The sequence below is a fragment of the Amphiura filiformis genome, chromosome 18 (genome assembly GCF_039555335.1).
Source record: "Amphiura filiformis chromosome 18, Afil_fr2py, whole genome shotgun sequence".
NCBI lineage: Eukaryota > Metazoa > Echinodermata > Ophiuroidea > Amphilepidida > Amphiuridae > Amphiura > Amphiura filiformis.
Window position 1 is genome coordinate 3,125,529 of NC_092645.1, and position 18,963 is coordinate 3,144,491.

General features: G+C 37.2%; 2 protein-coding genes across 2 annotated transcripts in view; both read right to left on the reverse strand.

Moving 5' to 3' along the window:
• Window positions 1–1,632: 1,632 nt before the first annotated feature.
• Window positions 1,633–18,963, reverse strand: part of LOC140139753 (ceramide kinase-like) — a 47,735-nt gene continuing 30,404 nt past the window's right edge. The window contains 9 exon segments of the mRNA XM_072161461.1: window positions 1,633–2,199; window positions 2,881–3,140; window positions 3,814–3,824; window positions 3,827–3,925; window positions 3,928–4,017; window positions 7,692–7,795; window positions 9,459–9,564; window positions 10,957–11,109; window positions 12,625–12,699. Coding sequence (XP_072017562.1) covers window positions 2,070–2,199; window positions 2,881–3,140; window positions 3,814–3,824; window positions 3,827–3,925; window positions 3,928–4,017; window positions 7,692–7,795; window positions 9,459–9,564; window positions 10,957–11,109; window positions 12,625–12,699 — 1,028 coding nt within the window. The 3' untranslated portion in view covers window positions 1,633–2,069.
• On the reverse strand, window positions 13,492–18,452 carry LOC140139563 (uncharacterized). Its single transcript, XM_072161270.1, is given in 4 exon segments — window positions 13,492–14,913; window positions 15,266–16,637; window positions 16,640–16,702; window positions 17,590–18,452. Coding segments are annotated over 4 exon segments (2,649 nt in total). The 5' UTR covers window positions 18,053–18,452; the 3' UTR covers window positions 13,492–14,162.

Below are 18,963 nucleotides of genomic sequence, written 5' to 3' on the forward strand. Positions count from 1 at the left end.
GCAATTTTGCTAGTAAGTTCTGACAGTGCTTTTGCAAAGTTCAGATTATATGGGTAAAATTTCTGGAAAATAATATCCAAATTCAAATGTTGCTTCATACATCACCAAAATTAGCTATTTCTGCAGTGCTTTTACACAACTTTTTTTGTTAATTTCAGATTGTTAGGGTAAAGTTTCTGGACAATTAAGTCCAAATTAAAATGTCTCTTAATATGTCACCGAAACATGCTATTTCTGAGTACTGTCGCACATTCTTTTTGTGTTCATTTCAGTTTGTAGTCAAGTTTTTGGATAATTAACTCAAGTTTAAATGTTTCACCATGCTTGTGCAGCATAACACACACACACATGATCCTACATTTTGTATTATCATTGTATTTCCAGGATAAATTATTTCAGAATGGTAATATGATAATCGGAAATCAGTACAGCAAGGACAAACTATGAGGAATGAATGAAACTTGAAAATCTTTTCCCAAAATGAACCAACATTTATTTGGAGAAGGCAAAAGATCCTCAATACCATCTGGCATTGACACTTTCATCAACCTTTTTGGCAAATCCTGAAAACGTTTGCAAGTGAACTGCTACATACACAAATGTGCTCATAGCATCGAGCTACTAATAGAAAGAGATTCCACAGAAAAATCCTAATCCACTCAATAGGGTTAAGCCGATTACGCTATTCAACGCGAGTCATCACTTGGAATGGATTTAATCAGTGCAGTCCCTCAAACACAGCCTTTGATGTTTATGATCGTTATGCGACAATATCGATCATCCATTTTAAAATTTAATTTAAACCGAACCCCCAGGTGACCCGTACCGAAAATGGATGGTATTAGTGCCCTTTTGCATCGGTCACATGATCTTCGATTGCGTTATTTTGTTTCCGAGTTCAAGTTGATTTACTAGCGAAAACCTGATCGAATTCCCTCATTTCCTTCCAAAGTTACGGTGAATTTATGTATTTTTTCTGATCGTGATTAGTAATACTGGCGGGTGTCTGCGGGACTTTTAAACCACTGGAAATGATTTAGAAAGGTTTTCCAAGACTTACAATGTTGTTTCTACGATCCGCCAATTAAGCTTGGCCATAAGAAATATTGGCGTTATAAAATTACGAAGTAAATTGTTTTCCTTTGTTTATGGTCACGGCCACAATGCTTTGTGGGTAAAAATGACGTCATTCTGCTTAGAAGTCGCGATAATGGTGGTTCATAACCGGCCAAGCTCAATAGATAAGAAGCTTAGCAAATCGATAGTGCACCATTCATACCTGATTGTTCAGTATCGACTCATAACGATCATAGTACAAAGGGAACTGGGTTTGTGGATTCTCCTTCTATTAATAGCTCGATGCTCATAGCTAGCAAACATCTTTACCAATGTGTGCATCAACATGACATACTACATGTAAATATCAAATGGGCTATTCCAGTTGAAATCCACACTACCCCTGTGGAAGATTTTGGAAATATCTTCCACTGGGGGAATATGTTATTAAAATGTAATTGGTAAGAGTTAATCATTTTGAAACCTATACTCCCCTGTATTATGACTTTACCACAAATGGAAGTTACCCAATTGTTTATTCTATTAAAAATTGATACTCCCTCTGTGGACGACTTCAACTAAATCTTCCACAGGGGTAGTGTGAATTTTTACTGGAATAGCCCAATGCACGAGGTTTCAGGATTAACCAAAATGGTCAATCCACTCCTAACTCTATTTATACATAATCTGTAATATATTTGCTACAATTGCACCTTGTCCCTCTTACTATACTTTATTAATGGGGTTTCCACATGGAACATTTGGATTCACATCAATTAGAATTCAGATTACTTTTTGAATCACTTTGACTCAATGAACTGAATACATATCAATTTAGATCACTTTGATCCAAATTGAAAATATCAATCTGGATCACTTTGATTCAAATCCAGCATATGAACCTCCTTGCTTTCTACAATACCCACTGTGCATCAGTACTGAATCCGGTCTAAAGTGGAAATCTCTGCCTTGATCTGGATTAAGCAGCCTCATGTGGATCGCCCCATCATATTTTATGCCTCTGATCCTACTTCTATGTCTTCTTGTGTGGTACCAAATGAGCAGCATCCTTTGATTCTGTCCTCGTTTTCTGCAGCACTTTCACGCCCTCTTGCAAACACTTTGACGAGTTGGCAATGGACCCTGAGTACAGAAATATCGACAAATATTGTTCTTATTAAAATATTAAGTTAAACATTATGTGACATGATCTGATCCACTCGGACCAAAAGTCTGATGTGATTTCTCACTAGTCCGAAAGGTCGCTAGTCTGCGATGGTTCTCTAGTCCAAAGGGTCGCTTATCCGAAAACCAAATTCCGAAAAGTCCAAATATAGAATAAGGGTTAGGGTAAGGGTTTAGCGTAAGGGTTAGTGAGCCTTATTCTATATTCGGACTAGAGACCCTTATCTATTATTCAGTCTATAGCAAACCCTCTGACTAGAGAAGCCGATATTCTGACTTTTTCAGAATTTGGACTAGCGAATGGTAAATTACACTAGCGAACCTTCGGACTAAGGAGCCTTCGGACTAGGGAACCTTCGGACAAGAGAGTTGTTACTAAGTCTGATCAACTCCGACCAAAGTATGACATTTTAGAAATTGTGTTAATACCATGGCTACCTTGCTCTGTACCTATGCTTACATATGTCGAAATGCCCACTCAACGTAATTTTCTTTCTGATATAACCTGTACGTAACTTCACAAATCATAATTCCGATTTATCCAGGCAGACCAATATTATTCTACTTTTATCCATCGAAATGTGACATTTTACCTTCAGTTTGACCTTTGACACATGAACTTTGACATAACACCCTTACCTAACATCAACATCTGGTGCATCTCCAATTTCACCATCAATATTCCAGGAGCTGATGCTAGTCATGCTGGTCTGCCGGTTGACTCTAACCACAGGTTTCAATGATGACCCTTTTTGACCTTGCACAGGGTCAAAGGTCACATTCTCTTGACCTTTATGGTAAGATGCTTCATGTTCATGTTTTTTCTGGAGATCTTCAGGTCGGAGTGGGCGGAACTTGAAAGCTTTCACCCTGTGCACCTCAACAAAGTTAAAATCAAGCTGAAAATACAATACAATACAATGATAACCTTACATCGGTCATATCACATTTTTTCGACATTTTTAACATTTTTGAGAAAATTGGAACATTTGTTTATTATGTTCTCTCTCATATATTCACCAAAACCATGCCTCATTTTGTTATCCACAGCCTCATCCCCTCACTTTTCTCAAAACAAGTTTAGATTTTTATACCACTGGAAGCCTCTTGCTACATAATGTTTATGTACCAAAAATTTCTTGCAGAAGTTTGTTTAGCAAATATATTGTCAAATTTGAAGTTAGTTCTGGTATACCATAACGAAATTACAACAGTGGCCTATTATGGAGCAGTGTAACACGCATAATCATGCATAACTCGCAAACGCAAAATCAGAATCAACTGAAATTTTGGGAAGAAGCTTTTTATGTGGATATATACTGAAAAATGTCATAAAAAGAGTATGCTAGGAACACAAAATTCTCCTTTAATTAGTAAGATATTAATCAATTTAGCTTTTAGCTCCTGCTAATGAAGTCGCCTGGTTTATTTTTTTACTTTACCTTGGTCATCAATGGTATACACATCTCCTGTTTTTTAAGGTTTCTACTCATTTCACATTTTACCCTAAGAGCAATGTGGGCTCTACCTTATATTTTACATAAAATAGGCATGTTAAGATAGCAAACTTACATGGTTAGCCCGCTTGCTAATCTCAGCATGTGCCTCAGATAGTTGATCCTAGAGCATTTCTTAACTAGTACGAGATCCACGCAGCCATTACCCAGATGAGCTGTAGGTGATCGCCATGCGGTGTTTTACCACACATGCCAGCAACGAGGGCGGCATTTACGCAGATGAATTCGCCTCGGACTGTCTTCCATCCTGTACTTGGATCTGTTGGATTGAAATTTGGGTGAGGGGATGTTAGGTTTTGTATGGGCGACGCCAGTTGATATCTACACCTATGAAAGACATGACCTTAATCTCCCACACATGGGGTATGGAGTCACCCATTCAATAGTTGTTTCACATTATTCATGAGGTACACGCATGTACCTAATATGACATCCTCTTCATGTTATTATTGTTTCATTGATACACTAGTTCACTTATTCTAGTTAAATTATTTATTCATCCATAGTTTTTTTTTTTTTTTTTTATATTTTTTGCAACTTTGGGTGCCATCAGCCACACGCCTAGCGTTCTTGATGGCATCCACATCTCATGTATTTAATATGTTTTTGCTAAACTTAAGATATTTGCAATTTCTTGTATTTGCTAAACTGTATTTATTTATCCTTATATGTATTATCTTGTTTTATAATATAACTTGTTATATGAGATGGAAAAAAATAAAATTGAATTGAATTGAATTGAAAATTGAAATTGAAAATTGAATTGAATTGAATTGAATTGAATTGAATTGAATTGAATTGAATTGAATTGAATTGAAAACCCCATTTGAAATTCACACTCCCTGTGTGTAAGATTAAGGTTATGTCTTCTATAGCGGGTGTATGGATTTCAACTGGAATATATCCCGTTGTGCAGTTTGGAATAGATCAATGGTTGAAATATAATCACAAGGTGAAAGATGGATTGTTCCATTTCACAAGCCGTCAGTGGAATGGTACAATCCATCTTTCACTTTCATATTTCGACCATTACACATAATTTCAGACCCAGGGATGTAAGTAGGCCTGAAGAAAAAATCCTGAAATTTGGAAAAAAACCCAGGAAAAAGCGTGTGAATTTGGGCTAAAAGCCCCAAAATGGGCTGATAATAAATAAAAGTGCAGAAATTTGGACATAAAAAACTGGTATTTAGGATTATTTGATAACAAGTTTTGCTGTTACATAATTCATATCCAATTAATAATTTACCCACAACTACATTGACAAGTCTTATGCTGGTTTTATACTTTCTGCCGCTTGCCGCTGAGCAGCGTGACACTTCATCATGCCACTTGCTCTTTTTCCGCATAAGCTGAGCATCACACCGCTCAGCTGCATGACTATGAAAACCAATGTTGCCGCTCAACATCACCAAAAATCGTACCATGTTCCCTAACATCAGAGCGGCACTGCTCCCATGTTGACATGAATTAAACTCCTAGCGATGCTGCCGCTTGGGCAAAGGTGTGGAGTGATCAATATATCGGCTTGCCGCTGGTCACCGCTAGCGTTTCTGGTGAAAATCGTCATCAGAGCGGCAGGAAAGTATGAAACCAGCATTAAGTGGCAGGAGCCAGACACTGCTAGTTATTATACTTTATTTGGCTTACAAATGGCAAGATTCGTACCACTGTGAATTGAAGGCAGGTGGTAGTGTCATCCTGCCCATTGTTTTCTAATCATCATCTATGTAGCCTCAAGTGATATGTCACCTTTAACTTGTAATAATATTATCCTTAGCAATTGAGCTCATGTATAGGAAAATTGAATACATGATCTTGGGGTTGCTATGATGCTACACCAGTGGATGTAACATTTGTGACATGATCAATGAAAGGAATGAGTCTAATATTGATTTTGAGTCATTGATTGATATCAACAGGCGATACATTCTTATGTTTTACTTTATTTTGAGCTCATGTATAGGAAAATTGAATACATGATCTTGGGGTTGCTATGATGCTACACCAGTGCATGTAACATTTGTGATATGATCAATGAAAGGATTGAGTCTAATATTGATTTTGAGTCATTGATTGATATCAACAGGTGATACATTCTTATGTTTTACTTTATTTTAACAACTAGAGAATAAATCATAAGGCCTGAAAAAAAATTATTTGATTGCCTGTAGATTCTTTCCAAGGTGTCACGGACGATCGGTTGGTCAGTTTTTTTTAAAAGGTCATAGCCAAAACATATTTGCCTGAATAGCTTAACAAATAGCCCAAATGTGAATTGGGATATTTCTCTACTGTATACCATTTCATTTATGTTTTGACAATAGTTTAGAAGTGTGAAGAAACGGTTTTAAAAAACTTTTTAGGATGTCAATAATTTTGAAAAAGAAAAATCTGGAATTTCCAAAATTAGGGTCTGTATTCTTTAATACAGTAAAACCAAAAAAAAAAAACTTTTTCCAGATTTTGGTCAGTCGGTTGAGGATAATCCAACAACTTTTTTTGCCTAACATTAGATCGAGTCCAATGTTAATGGAGTTTGGACAATTTTTAGCATTATTATGTTCTCAGAATCTTCCTTCCTATACTTTGTACAGAGTTGAAGAGTCCAATATAATTAACACTTGGACTCAAAACTTGGACTGTGTTGGATAGGCTCACTTTTTCCCCAAAAATTGTTTTCTACAATTTTTGACCAAAACTCATTTTTGACTTGCTCATTTTGGACTAAAAATCACATTTTTGACCAAAAGTCATGTTTTTGACCAAAAAAAGATTCTGAAAACATAATAATGATAAAATTGGATGGTTTTTTCACCCAATACAAAATTTATTGGTCTCGCTATGAGTTTTAAAATATTGGACTCGACTACGTCTCGGCCAATATTTTAAAACTCATAGCTTGACCAATAAATTTGTGTATTGGGTTCAAACCATCCAATTTTATATCATTATCAAAGTCTGATTGAATGATGAACAAAACAAGTATATGTCAAAATTGAAAATGGTTGACATTAGATTCATTACACTTGATATTAAAAAAGTCAGGCTTAAAAAAAATGACAATTTCTGGGAAAGATTGTGTATTATAAATGGCGATAATCTGCCCAAAATACTAAATTTCCCAGGACAGAGCTTTGTGATTTACAATATTTTTTCTTTGAAATATTAACTATGCAAGAGAACTGCAGACAGAGACATTGTTGTATACTGTGTTTACATTGTAGGTAATGTGTTGTTTATGCAGGCTGTTTTGCAGCTGCATCATTATTGACACATAGTTAGGCATGAGACAGAGGTTCAATCAAAAAAGTGGAAAAGCACCAAAAAGAAGGAAAATGAATGAATCTCCTATACTTTTGTACAGAGAAGAAAAACTCAAAAAGGAGGAATTCCTCTAATCCGAGGAAGAATCACATCCCTGCATAGTTGAATACGGACCATATTTTTTATGGTCCCTGATGAAATACTCCCCAGAATGCTGTAACACTCAATGCATACATGTATATTTATTGCGCTCTATAAGCCCAAGTTTTGAGATATTTTCTCACAATATCAAGCGCCATCTTAAGAACCACTGAACCAATACTAGTTTGTTTGTACTCATTTTAATCAAGCATGGGACTACGCATTTATGACAAAGTCTGGAAAAGCTGGAAAAGCGCATAAAATTGGCCAAAAACACCTGAAGATGGGCTGAAAATAAATAAAACTGCAGGAATTTTGACATCAAAAAAGACTGGTTCCAGAGTTTTGACTGGAAATTCTCATGCCTGTTTAATGCATTTTTCACGCCGATTCCAAATGTGGTCACGACTATTTACATTTCTGAAATTTTTAAATTTTTAAAACAAAATTTGAAACTTGTCTGCAGTCGACACCCGGACGGTGGAGAGAGTTAACAGTGAACATGATTCGAATGCACTCACTCACCTGTAATAGATTGCATCTGTGTTGATGGGGAACCATAGGAATTCTGCACCTGTTGTCCTTGTAAACTCAACTGTGAATCTTGTCTCCTTAAACACACACCACATCTACAAGAAAACAAAGTTACTACTTACTTAGTACATATATAATATTAATACACACTATTAAGCGTGTTTATAGTCGTAGCAAGTGTACAGTATCGTCAGAAATTATCCACACACTCCTCACTGTAAACACAAACCATATCGGGAATGTACAGTACATCGATATTCTTCTAAACATATGGATACTAGTGCACCATTATGACCAGTCGAGGATAACTTTAGTACAGTATTGCCGCAGTGAAATCATTAGATGTGAAACTAATTCATTCAGGACTTGATTTCTTGGTAGGCTTGATTAACAAACATAAGAATCTGCCTGTTGGTATAACTTTAATGAGTTCTTTTATTATTTTTTATGTATATATATTTGGTATGTTTTGCTCTGTGAGCTTCCTGGTTTCCTTTTAGTTTATTTTATGCCCTTGATTCTTGATGTATAGGTACTTAACAAATGTATGTAATGTGATGTGATGTGATGTGATGTGATGTGATGTGATGCAATTTATATGATATGATGTGACGTGATGTGACTCAGTGCAATTTATGTTTTGGAAATAAATGTTTTGGAAATAAATCTAATACTGAAATTTATTTTAAGCTTTTTGCAACTTTGTGATGTTGCATTTGGAACCACAAGATTTCATCAGGCAACTGATGCGCTGGACTGGTTACACAACCTATCTCATGCATTAGACCAAGCCATCAAGCTGATACCTAGCCATCTATCACATGACCAGTCCAGTAACTCAGTTGCCTGATGGAAGTCTGGTGGTCCCAGATGCAACAAGTAGATTTATTTCAAAACTATGTTTACTGGATGATTAAGAACATTCACTCAAATGTAAAGCAATGTAATGTAAGTGTTAATGTAAAATATATTACATCATTGGTGCCTAGAGAGCAAGTAGCCATAGCAAAACATGATAATTGTATCCCTTAAGGGGGTACTACACCCCTCGATAAAAATGTGTCTATTTTTGAATTTTACTCAAAAACTAATAACACACTGGTAACAAAAGTTATGTATATTATAGGGGCAAGGAATCCAATAACTACACTGGAATTTCAGTGACCCAAGACAAGCGGTTCGTTATTTATGATAAGAAATAAGGTACCGCTAGGATGTACCTCATTTCCTATCATATTAACGGAACCGCTTGTCTTGAGGCACTGAAATTTCAGTGTAGTAATTGGATTCCTTGCCCCAATAATATACATAACTTTTATTACCAGTGTGTTATTAGTTTTTGAGAAAAATGCAAAAATAGTCACACATTTTCCACAGGGGTGTAGTACCCCCTTAAAGCAACATACAAGAGGTAACTTGGGCAAAAATGTCTTTAAAATGACTTTTTTGATGAATGTGTGAATTTAAAATGTCTTTGATAGACCTTGCAAGGGATAGAAGAATGTGTAGGGGAGAGCAGAGTTTAGATATACTGAGGTGCCAATACCTATCCCTAGGTGATAGCATTTCATTAAATAAATTATAACATTAATTAGAAAATTAATTAGAAAAGTGTATTTTTTTTTGTCCTTGACAGTGCTGGGTAAGAAAGACACTTAACCACAATAAGATTGGATAAGATAAGATTCTTAGCACCTACATAATGGATACCCAACATCCTCCTTCAGCACCCAGAGAGGTACATTATATACTACTAACCCTACTCTACAAGTAGCTTTGTCCCATGGGTTATGGTCCTCATCTGTGCTGGGTAAGAAAGATACTTCACCACAGTATGATTGGTTTCGTAAATACTTCTTAGCACCTACATTATGGATGGATAGATGAAATGACATGTCAAAGAAAACGCATGAAACATGTGAGTGATATGACTGCAAGAGCCTTGAGATAAAGACAACTTTTTCTTGGAATAATGAAAATTAGATTTGACTCAATACCCCTTCTCCCATCTTGTTCATGTACGTTGATAAAACCATGAGTGTAATGGTTAATTGCGGAAGGTGCTCACGTCACATTTATTATCACCATGGGGGCTGAATCAGTCAATGTTTTTTAAACCATGTTAAGGAATGGGACATGTTGTAATGAAAGATGATAGAACTGAATGTTTTTTTCTTGATAAACAAAACAAAGATGTCCAAAATGTTGACTGAGAGGTGAGGTAATGAGCTATTCTAGTAGAAATTCACACACCCCCTATGAAAGACATGACCTTAACCTCCCCACAGGGGGTGTTTATTTCAAATGGAGTTGCCATATGAAATTCACATATGGAAGATTAAAGTCATTATGTATTCCATGGGGGTGTACGAATTGTAGACGTGGTGAGATGAAAATTGGCGACTATAGTGTGTCTCGTCTCAAGTTGAGAGTAACACCATGTTGGATTTTGCAGTTGGCAGTTTTGCATCACACACGCTAACTTAATCCTGCGGTTGTATACACACATGTAGAAGAGCGACTTCGTCCATACGCTGTTAACACACTGATGGCACTCTTAACAGCTCTTAACTTGAGACGAGACAGACTATAGCTAGGCTGTAGACAAGAGGATATCTTGAAATTAGAACTTGTATGCATTTCATTTCAACTCATAACATTTTGTTATCAGGGATGCAAGTAGAAATTCTGAAACCGTGTGAGCTAAGTGATCAAGCCAAATGTTTAATGATTGGAGCACTACATTTATCTTTTTAGAGAACACTAAGAATTGGTGAAAAGGGTGTGAGGGTATCACCCCCCTGAATTTTTTGTTTGTTCTCTTTATCATCCAATTCTGGTAACGTAAAAAAAAAATATTCACAATATCAATGTTTTGTGCTTTCTCAACTTTCGCCAATTACTGACGCTATTATCGACCATGTGGGCAACTTGGTAAGCTTACTACACAAGATAGCATGGAAATATCAGCATTTTTGAAACATCTCGGGTGAAAAAAGTGGTGGGGGCGTTTATTTGAGGGGGGAGACTATTTGATGAAATACGGTCAGTGTTCGAAATATGCCTCAAAAAGTTACAGACCAGCCGGGCTTGACCTTATAAAGTTACCGGCCAGCCGGGCCGGCAACTATAGATGCCAGTCAGAAAAGTTACCGGCCAAGCCAAAAAGTTACAGGCCAATGGCCGGCTGACCGGCCCTATTTCGAACGCTGAATACGGTACTTCCTTATTCAGTGACTATATGGGAGTGACTTACCAGCCACTTCATATCTGTGTGGTCCAATCCAGCGATAATTCTCACTGTCTTTGAGCATATCACCAAAGAACCCATAACCAAGGAAAGACACGGTATAGCGAACTAATTCGTTGTTGTTATGTACTGAACAAACATCAAGACCTAAGGAATAACCTGCAATTTAAGAAAATTAGATATTTATCATTCCGAGAGCTACTGCTTTCTTACAGTACCTATATTGGTTAATTACATCATAGAATCATTTGAGTAACCAATTGAAATAGAGCTTTTAGATCTCAGAGCAATTTTAAGTCTAATCCTTTTCAGCTCTAGTGACTATTCTTACCATATCTCTGATTGGCTCAATACATGAGATAGCACTCTTTCCAACCAATCAAAATAATTCTTAGAGACAGGTAGGCCGGTAGTGCCCATGGGGTTAAGTCCGCACAACATTGGACTATTCCAGTTGAAATCCATACACCACCTATGGAAGACATGATCTTAATCTTCCACACAGGGAGTGTGAATTTCAAATGGGGTTACCTGACTCATATGAAATCTACACCCCCTGTGTGGCAGATGAAGGTCATGTCTTCCATAGGGGGTGTATGAATTTCAACTGGAATAGCCCATGTCTAATTTTATCTGGTACTTGAAAACATTTGTAAATTTCTGTCAATCAATTATAAATTGCAAAAATTTAAGTATTTTATTTTAAGAGGAAAACAGTAATCTTGTTCCACATGACAATGATAGTATTCCAAATTAATCAAATTTCAATTGTGTATTGTTTTTTGCATATTCAGTTATCCATGGTTTTACCTTTCTAAAATAAAAGAATACAACTTCCTTGTTCACTTTAAAATCAATACACTGATTGTTTTAACAGCTGCCTGTCTGATAGTTTGTTCATATTTGAACATCAACACTAAGCTTTGTAGCTTTTATTTGATTTGGAGTCGGGGTTGCTGATTTTTTTTTAATCAGATTTTTTAAAAATTTGTTTTCTTTGTTAAGCGCTAAGGGACTTCGGTGCATACAGTGCTATAAAAGAATAGTTGTATTATTATTATTATTATTATATAAACGAAGAATGAAAACACTGGTGTTTGATGAGTTGGTATTTTAACACATCACTGTTAAAGAGTCTGACTGTAACACACTGTGTTTTACCTTTTATGCTTTTTTTGTGTTATTATTAGCTAAGACGAAAATACCTAGAGATATTTTTGTCTCAAATTATTTGTGGTGCTTCCTTGATTCTTCTAATGATTCATTTTTGTTTTTTCTTAAGCTATAAAAAGAATTCAAAGCGAATCAATTTGCCATATTGTATACTAATTTTCAAGCGGATTTCCTCAGTAACATTGAGCACATTTCCTGGTAAAATTGACAAAAAATGGGTATAAATGGTCATTGCCATGGAAACTGCCTTCTCTTTGAATTCTCCTAATAGCTTAAAATTGTATCAATAATACAGAGTGTAATACAAACTTTTGTAATGCAAGAAATTGCTACAAATGATGAAAAAGGGTCAATTTGTGTCCAAAATGCCTCAAATCACCGAAGACATACATTTTAAGCCTATTATGAATCGGCCAAAAAACATAGGTTACAGAAAAATGATGTTGTTGTCATATCATCTGGGATGAGGGAGGCAACAAAAGATGGTAGATTGCGACTTACCTAATATAATTTGTAATGCTGATGTGACTGGATCATTCACACCAGTTGTATTGTATGCTATTACATCTGTGGAACCTATAGGAAAACAAATGGAACGACAATAATTAGTTGAAAAGTTCCCTGCTGTCAGATTCCCATCATTGCTGTGCGTGTAGCTTGCTAGTCACAGGCTTCAATATCCCCAAGTTTTGAGATATTTTCTCAAATTGAGAACCACTTAATAAGAACCACTGAACCAATATTAGGCTTGTTCGTACTCATTTTAATGCATTTGAATGCTGATTCCAACCATGGTCATGTAAATGTACAATTCTGAAATTTGCGAATTTTTAAAGACTATCTGAAACTTGTCGTCTGCAGTTGACACCCACGTAGAGAGAGGGTTAACTCTAACCCAGCTAGGTCTCACTAAAGCTCACTATTAAAACCACTCTGCAAGCATGCATTCCACGGGACTTGATGACGCAATCAGCACAAGTCATAAATACCCAGGGATTGCTGCCCGGGGCAGCCAAACCTCGGCAGCTACATGTCGGTGATCGTGTGTGTGGCATGTGAGGGGTCCCGGGTTCAAATCCTGGGGGTACCAAGTGACTTCTTTCTTCACCTTCTCTCCTTTTTGTTTCTTCTTTCCCTTCCGATAGCAAAAAAACCATGTGTAGGGTTAGGGTTAAGGAAGCATTACCTATGTTTAATTTTCAATTTATGAACATGATGGAACACAAGATGGACTCCACCACAATTTGTCTAAACACAGCTGTTTACTGTATAAGGGTATGGAGGGTTCTCCATGGTTGAAGGTATTACGGCAGACATGCCAACTTTGAAATCCTGAATTCCGTACTCAGAAGACCAAAAAAACCGTATTTTGCACCAAAAAACCGTATTTTTGTAATTTATACCTTTGCTAATAGACCCTATCGAATACTACGCCACTCATCCTCATTTAAATAAAATTCTGCCCATCAAAACCAGAGACCTGTCCCTGACACCAATTTTTTTTGCAACATGGCTGCCATTTCAATTCTAATACCATCACAGGTGGCTTATTCAATAGGGTCTATAATACAGTCATACCTACATGTATAATACAAATTACAAACACATCAAGTATATCAAATAAGCTCTTCACATTTAATACAATAACATTGAGTACATCATTATTACCTTAATCCTGTTGGGGCCACACACACTTGAATAGCTACTTCACTCACAAATGTAGTACACCACTCCACAGTGTTTTTTGCACCAAATGATGTGTGCACTTGAGTGTCTAAAATGCTTGAGTACAATGGTAGCACAAAGTTGCACAAAGTAACTCCATAAAACATGTTCATATTGCTACATGTAGTTGATAATGGTAAGATGCTTGCAAAAATATAGTCAGACTGATACAGGAATTTAGTTAGTTGTCTTGGCTGCTAGACAAAATGAATTTGCTCAAACTCTTCAATGTACAAGTAAGCCACATATTTTGAGTTTTTGAATATTTTAAAATTAACAATGCAGGCAAGAACTATCCTTGAGTGTTCTGAACATCATGGCCTATTAAATGAAGCTGCAGCTCCTTTACATTTAGCAAGAAGCTTATCAGGAAATTGAACGTTGTGGCAACTGTTACCTTGGGCACTTTGATGCACTTTGTATGTTAAGAAATCTGAAAGGGTTGAGGTTGCCAGATTAGGGCGGTATTCTGTGGAATTCTTCCTGACCATACTGAAAATTCTTTCATCTTCTGCGTTGCTATGGGCTATAGAAAGAATAACTAGCATAACCTTTGAAAGATTAGAGTACTTGAAGCTCTCTGATGACAGATCTTTTATGTTTCCGATATCAACCCACACACGGTCAGCACGTTTTTGGCTCACCAATTCATCAGAAAACTCATCAACCTGATACTGAGCAAACTCAATTTCTAGTTCATCTAGTTTGTCTTCCATGATGTGAAACCGCTTCACAAAGTAGGATACAGAAGAGAAGTCCATCTCTAGCCGCTTCATGGGGTTTGCTATATTTGCATGCTGCAGAAGCTCATTACAAAGTGGGAATTTGGTCACAATGTAATCACACACAGTGGTGTAATATTTTCTTACTGAGGTAAAGAACTCTTCTTTTTGGGAAACAGAAAAGTCACCTGTGCGAAGGAATTCCTTGACTTCTTTTCCCAGTATGAGATCACTGTCACATCTCTGATTCTTCTCCGTTTTGAAGTTGCACTTCTCAATTGGAGAACTTTCCGCAATGATAGAAGGCTTAACAAAACGCAAGAGCAAATTCTTCAACAGAGCCCTTAAGGGGGTACTACACCCCTGGCCAATTTTGTGCCCATTTTTGCATTTTTCTCAAAAATTATAGCACATTGGTGACAAGTAAGATATGCATATTATAGTGGCAAGGACTACAACTACTGTACTGAAAATTCAGCAACTCAAAGCAAGTAGTTATTGATTTATTGATCAAATATTGGTTTTCCTCATTTTTTACTGTAACTCCATAACTGTTGTCTGTGCTGAAATAAAATTTCCAGTGCAGTAGTTGTAGTCCTTGCCCCTATAATATACATATCTTACTTGTCCCCAATGTGCTATAATTTTTGAGAAAAATGCAAAAATAGGCACAAAATTGGGCAGGGGTGTAGTACCCCCTTAACTTTTCTTGCAAGACATGAATTTTTGGAGCTTCCTCTTGCAATTCAACATTCACTTTATTGAAGACAGGTATTGTGTACTTCAAGAATATGCAATACAGTTTGTGATAATTGCTTGACAAATTATCAAAAATTAATGCTGCTTTTGACGAGTTTGTTTCAGATGTCTCTGTTTTAGATTTACCTTGAAGAGGGGGAGTGGTATGTTTTGGGACAGTCCCAATACTACTGTGTTTGGTAGTACCCTTAGTTGATGTACACTTGACTACAGGAACTGATGCTTTTGGTACAGTCCCAATACTACTGTGCTTCGTAGAACTCTGGGTAGATGTAGGCCTACTCTTGACTACAGGAACTGATGCTTTTGGGACAGTCCCAATACTACTGTGCTTTGTAGAACTCTGGGTAGATGTAGGCCTACTCTTGACTACAGGAACTGATGCTTTTGGGACAGTCCCAATACTACCGTGCTTTGTAGTACCCTTAGTTGATGTACACTTGACTACAGGAACTGATGATTTGGGGACAGTCCCAATACTACTCTGCTTTGTAGTACCCTTGGTGGATGTACTCTTGGCTGTTGTCACACTCTTTGTAGCACCTTTGGAAGTTGATGTTTTGTCAACAGAAAACAGGGATCCAATGCTGCTAATTGCCTTGGATGCATTTGACACAGCTCCAGCACCACCTTTCTTTGTACTGGTCTTCTTCAGAACAACTGAAGCTCTAACACTGACTGTGCTACCTTTCTTGCTGGATGAAAGTTTCTGTTTCTTTGGATTTGGCGCGACATCCCCTTCTAGTTTCCGTTTAGTTGTCACACTTCCTGCTTCTTGCTTAAAGTACTACTCTAATGGTGCCCCCTGCTCTAGCAATCTGTTGAGTGCTCTCTCTAAAGAAAGCCAGCGTGTGCAAACATGCTTTAGGATTGCGTGCTGTTCAACATTACAAAGTGTCTGCATCTCCTTATATTCTTTGTGGCGCTTGCTTGACTTTTCCAGGTAATAGAAGATAGGAATAAGCAAGGAAACAGGAGAAAATGGTAACTGGTTAGCCCCCTTTTCAGCAGCCAAATGGATTAAATGACATGGGCAGCCTAAGATGAACACATCTGGATTTTGCTTCTTCACAAAAGCTGCTACTCCCTTGTGTACTCCCATCATGACAGCAGCATTGTCTGCACCAAAGCATATCACATTTTTCCATGGTATCTTGTTGTCTGTCAACACTTTGTCCAGAAGAAGAAATATATTGTTCCCAGTAGATGCATCCTTTGTTACTGCAATTTCTAGAAGAACACTCAACACTTGGCTCAAATCTGTATCATAATATCGCAACAATCGGATATAATTGTTAAATCCGCACTACGATCTGAGCTGCCGTCTGTTGATAACGAGAATGGAGTTTGCTTCAGTTTACCAAGGATGTCGCCTATAAAAACAAAAATAGCAAAAAAAAGACATGAGATCAACATGAGAATCACAGAAATGGAAAGTAGATACATCCAGGTCAGAAATTGAAAACTAAAATTTAAAAAAAATTGGCCAGAGCTCCGCCGTGTGTCAGGGCTTTTAAGTGAAAGCCCTGACGGAAACAGAGTCCAGAACAAATAAATAATTAATATGGAAAGTGTTAGCAACACATTTCCATTTAATTATTTATTTGATTTTGAATGATACTGTTACATTTCAATGTTATTGTGATTGGAAATTTTTCTTTTTTTGATCTTCTGAGTCTTCGGGATAATTATATTATAAACGTGCCCTCAACATTTGCTCATACCTTCAAAATTGTAGGCACCCAATGATGATTCATCTACAACTTTATGAAAATCTATTATAAGATTCATGAAAATCAGACAATCTATTTTCATGATTTGACAGTGCTGTAGGCCTACATGTAGGTCCTAAAAAAATCGCATTGACTGATCACTGATTGCCTAAAAAGAAGTAGGCCATGTAGGTCACACCTGTGTCATACCATTCACTCGGTCGGACATCCGGGAACATCCCCTTCACACAAGTCACAAGCGTGCGCATAGCAACCAGCTCAAGAAAGGGGAAATGCACATGCGCACACTGGTTTTAAAAGGCTATTTCCCCTTTGTGACGTCAGCCCGACCAAGAGAATGTTACGCAATGTGGTGGCGATTCAATTAGCCAATCAGAACCCCACAAATCAAAACACTAGGCTGGGCCAGGCGAAGGGTCTTTGGCTGCCTTTGCAAAACAAATCTAATTCTAAAATAAAGTCTATGGTCTAAAACTAAATAAAATTTATCAAGAGGAAGTAAAATTTATGCAAAATTACAAACCCACCTTTAGTGTCTTGACCCAATGTCCTCGCTATCGCTGTTGTTTTCGTTCGACGACAAGAGTATTTGGAGGCAATTTTGCTGTCAGGGAACATTTTCTTTGCCAGTTCACTAAAATGATCCGAAGCAAGAAACGGTACGTTGTGTTCGATCAGGAAAGAAGTCATCAGCGTTTCTGCCTTAATAACTGAAAAGTCAGGTTTGTTAGTAAACTGCAGGATGTTACCACTGCCACTTACTGCTTTCGCAGCAGTTTGGTGCCTTTTGGTATTAATGTGGCCATTTTTACCGTCTATGTCGCATTTCCCACCATGTCCGATTGAGAAATCTATACCGCATGTCGTGCATCTTGCGCTGTAAATATCTCTTTTACTGTTCACAATAAAACTCCACTTTGCGGTGTATTCCTCTTTGAAACACTGTTTTCGCCCAGCTTTCTTCCCATCTTTGCCTTCTTTGGATGCCATTATTCCAGTGATTTTCGTTTTCTTGTGGCACACAAAAGTCTTCAAGTTCTTGACAGATTTGTGCTTCGTTGCAAGCGTGACTACTGGTACCCTTTCGACTAGGCTCCTTTCAATTGTTCAGCCGGCAATATCCGTGTCGGTGAAAGCTACATACAGCCAGCAAACTGCGCACATTTACGATGCCAGAGTCTTAAAAGACAAGCGTGCCGATTGGACGACAAGGCCGAATTGATCAATGTTTACAAAATATCAACCAATCAAATGACAGCTATGTTACCATGCAATTCAACAGGTCAAACGATGTCAATTCAGATCGGTAGTCTATTACTGCAGCCGTTTATCTTTTTGAGGCATTTTATTTTTTTCATTCAGATTATCGAATACCGTATTTTTCGGGAGTTGACCGTACCACCGTATTTTTCACGTTTTACCGTACAAAATACGGTGAAACCGTACTAGTTGGCATGTCTGTTACGGGTATGTGCCACCATTTTGGGGTACCTTTTCAGCAATTTTGGTATATCGATGGTTGGGTTTTTGGAGGAGACCAATGCACCTAATTGGGCCCATTTGGGCAAGTGCCCTTAAAAGCACCCAATTTGGGCAAATATGGGTGCTTTTTGTGAGAAAATTGGTATACTGATGGGTATCAAAACAGCAAAAAGTTCAGGATCTGAAAGTCTGAGTGGCACATCCTCATACAAAATTTTTTGAAGAAAAAAAGCCTCCCCCAACCTGATACCAAAATCTGCATTTTGCTCCAGGATAGAGTGGGAGGCTGTCAATTGGTTGTCACACCTTTAAAAAGTGTGTAATTAACACAATACTTTCTTTTGAAAATCAACATTAATATAGTAATGAGACCAATCATGAGCCAAACAACAGATGTGATGAAAATTGAATTGTTTGTA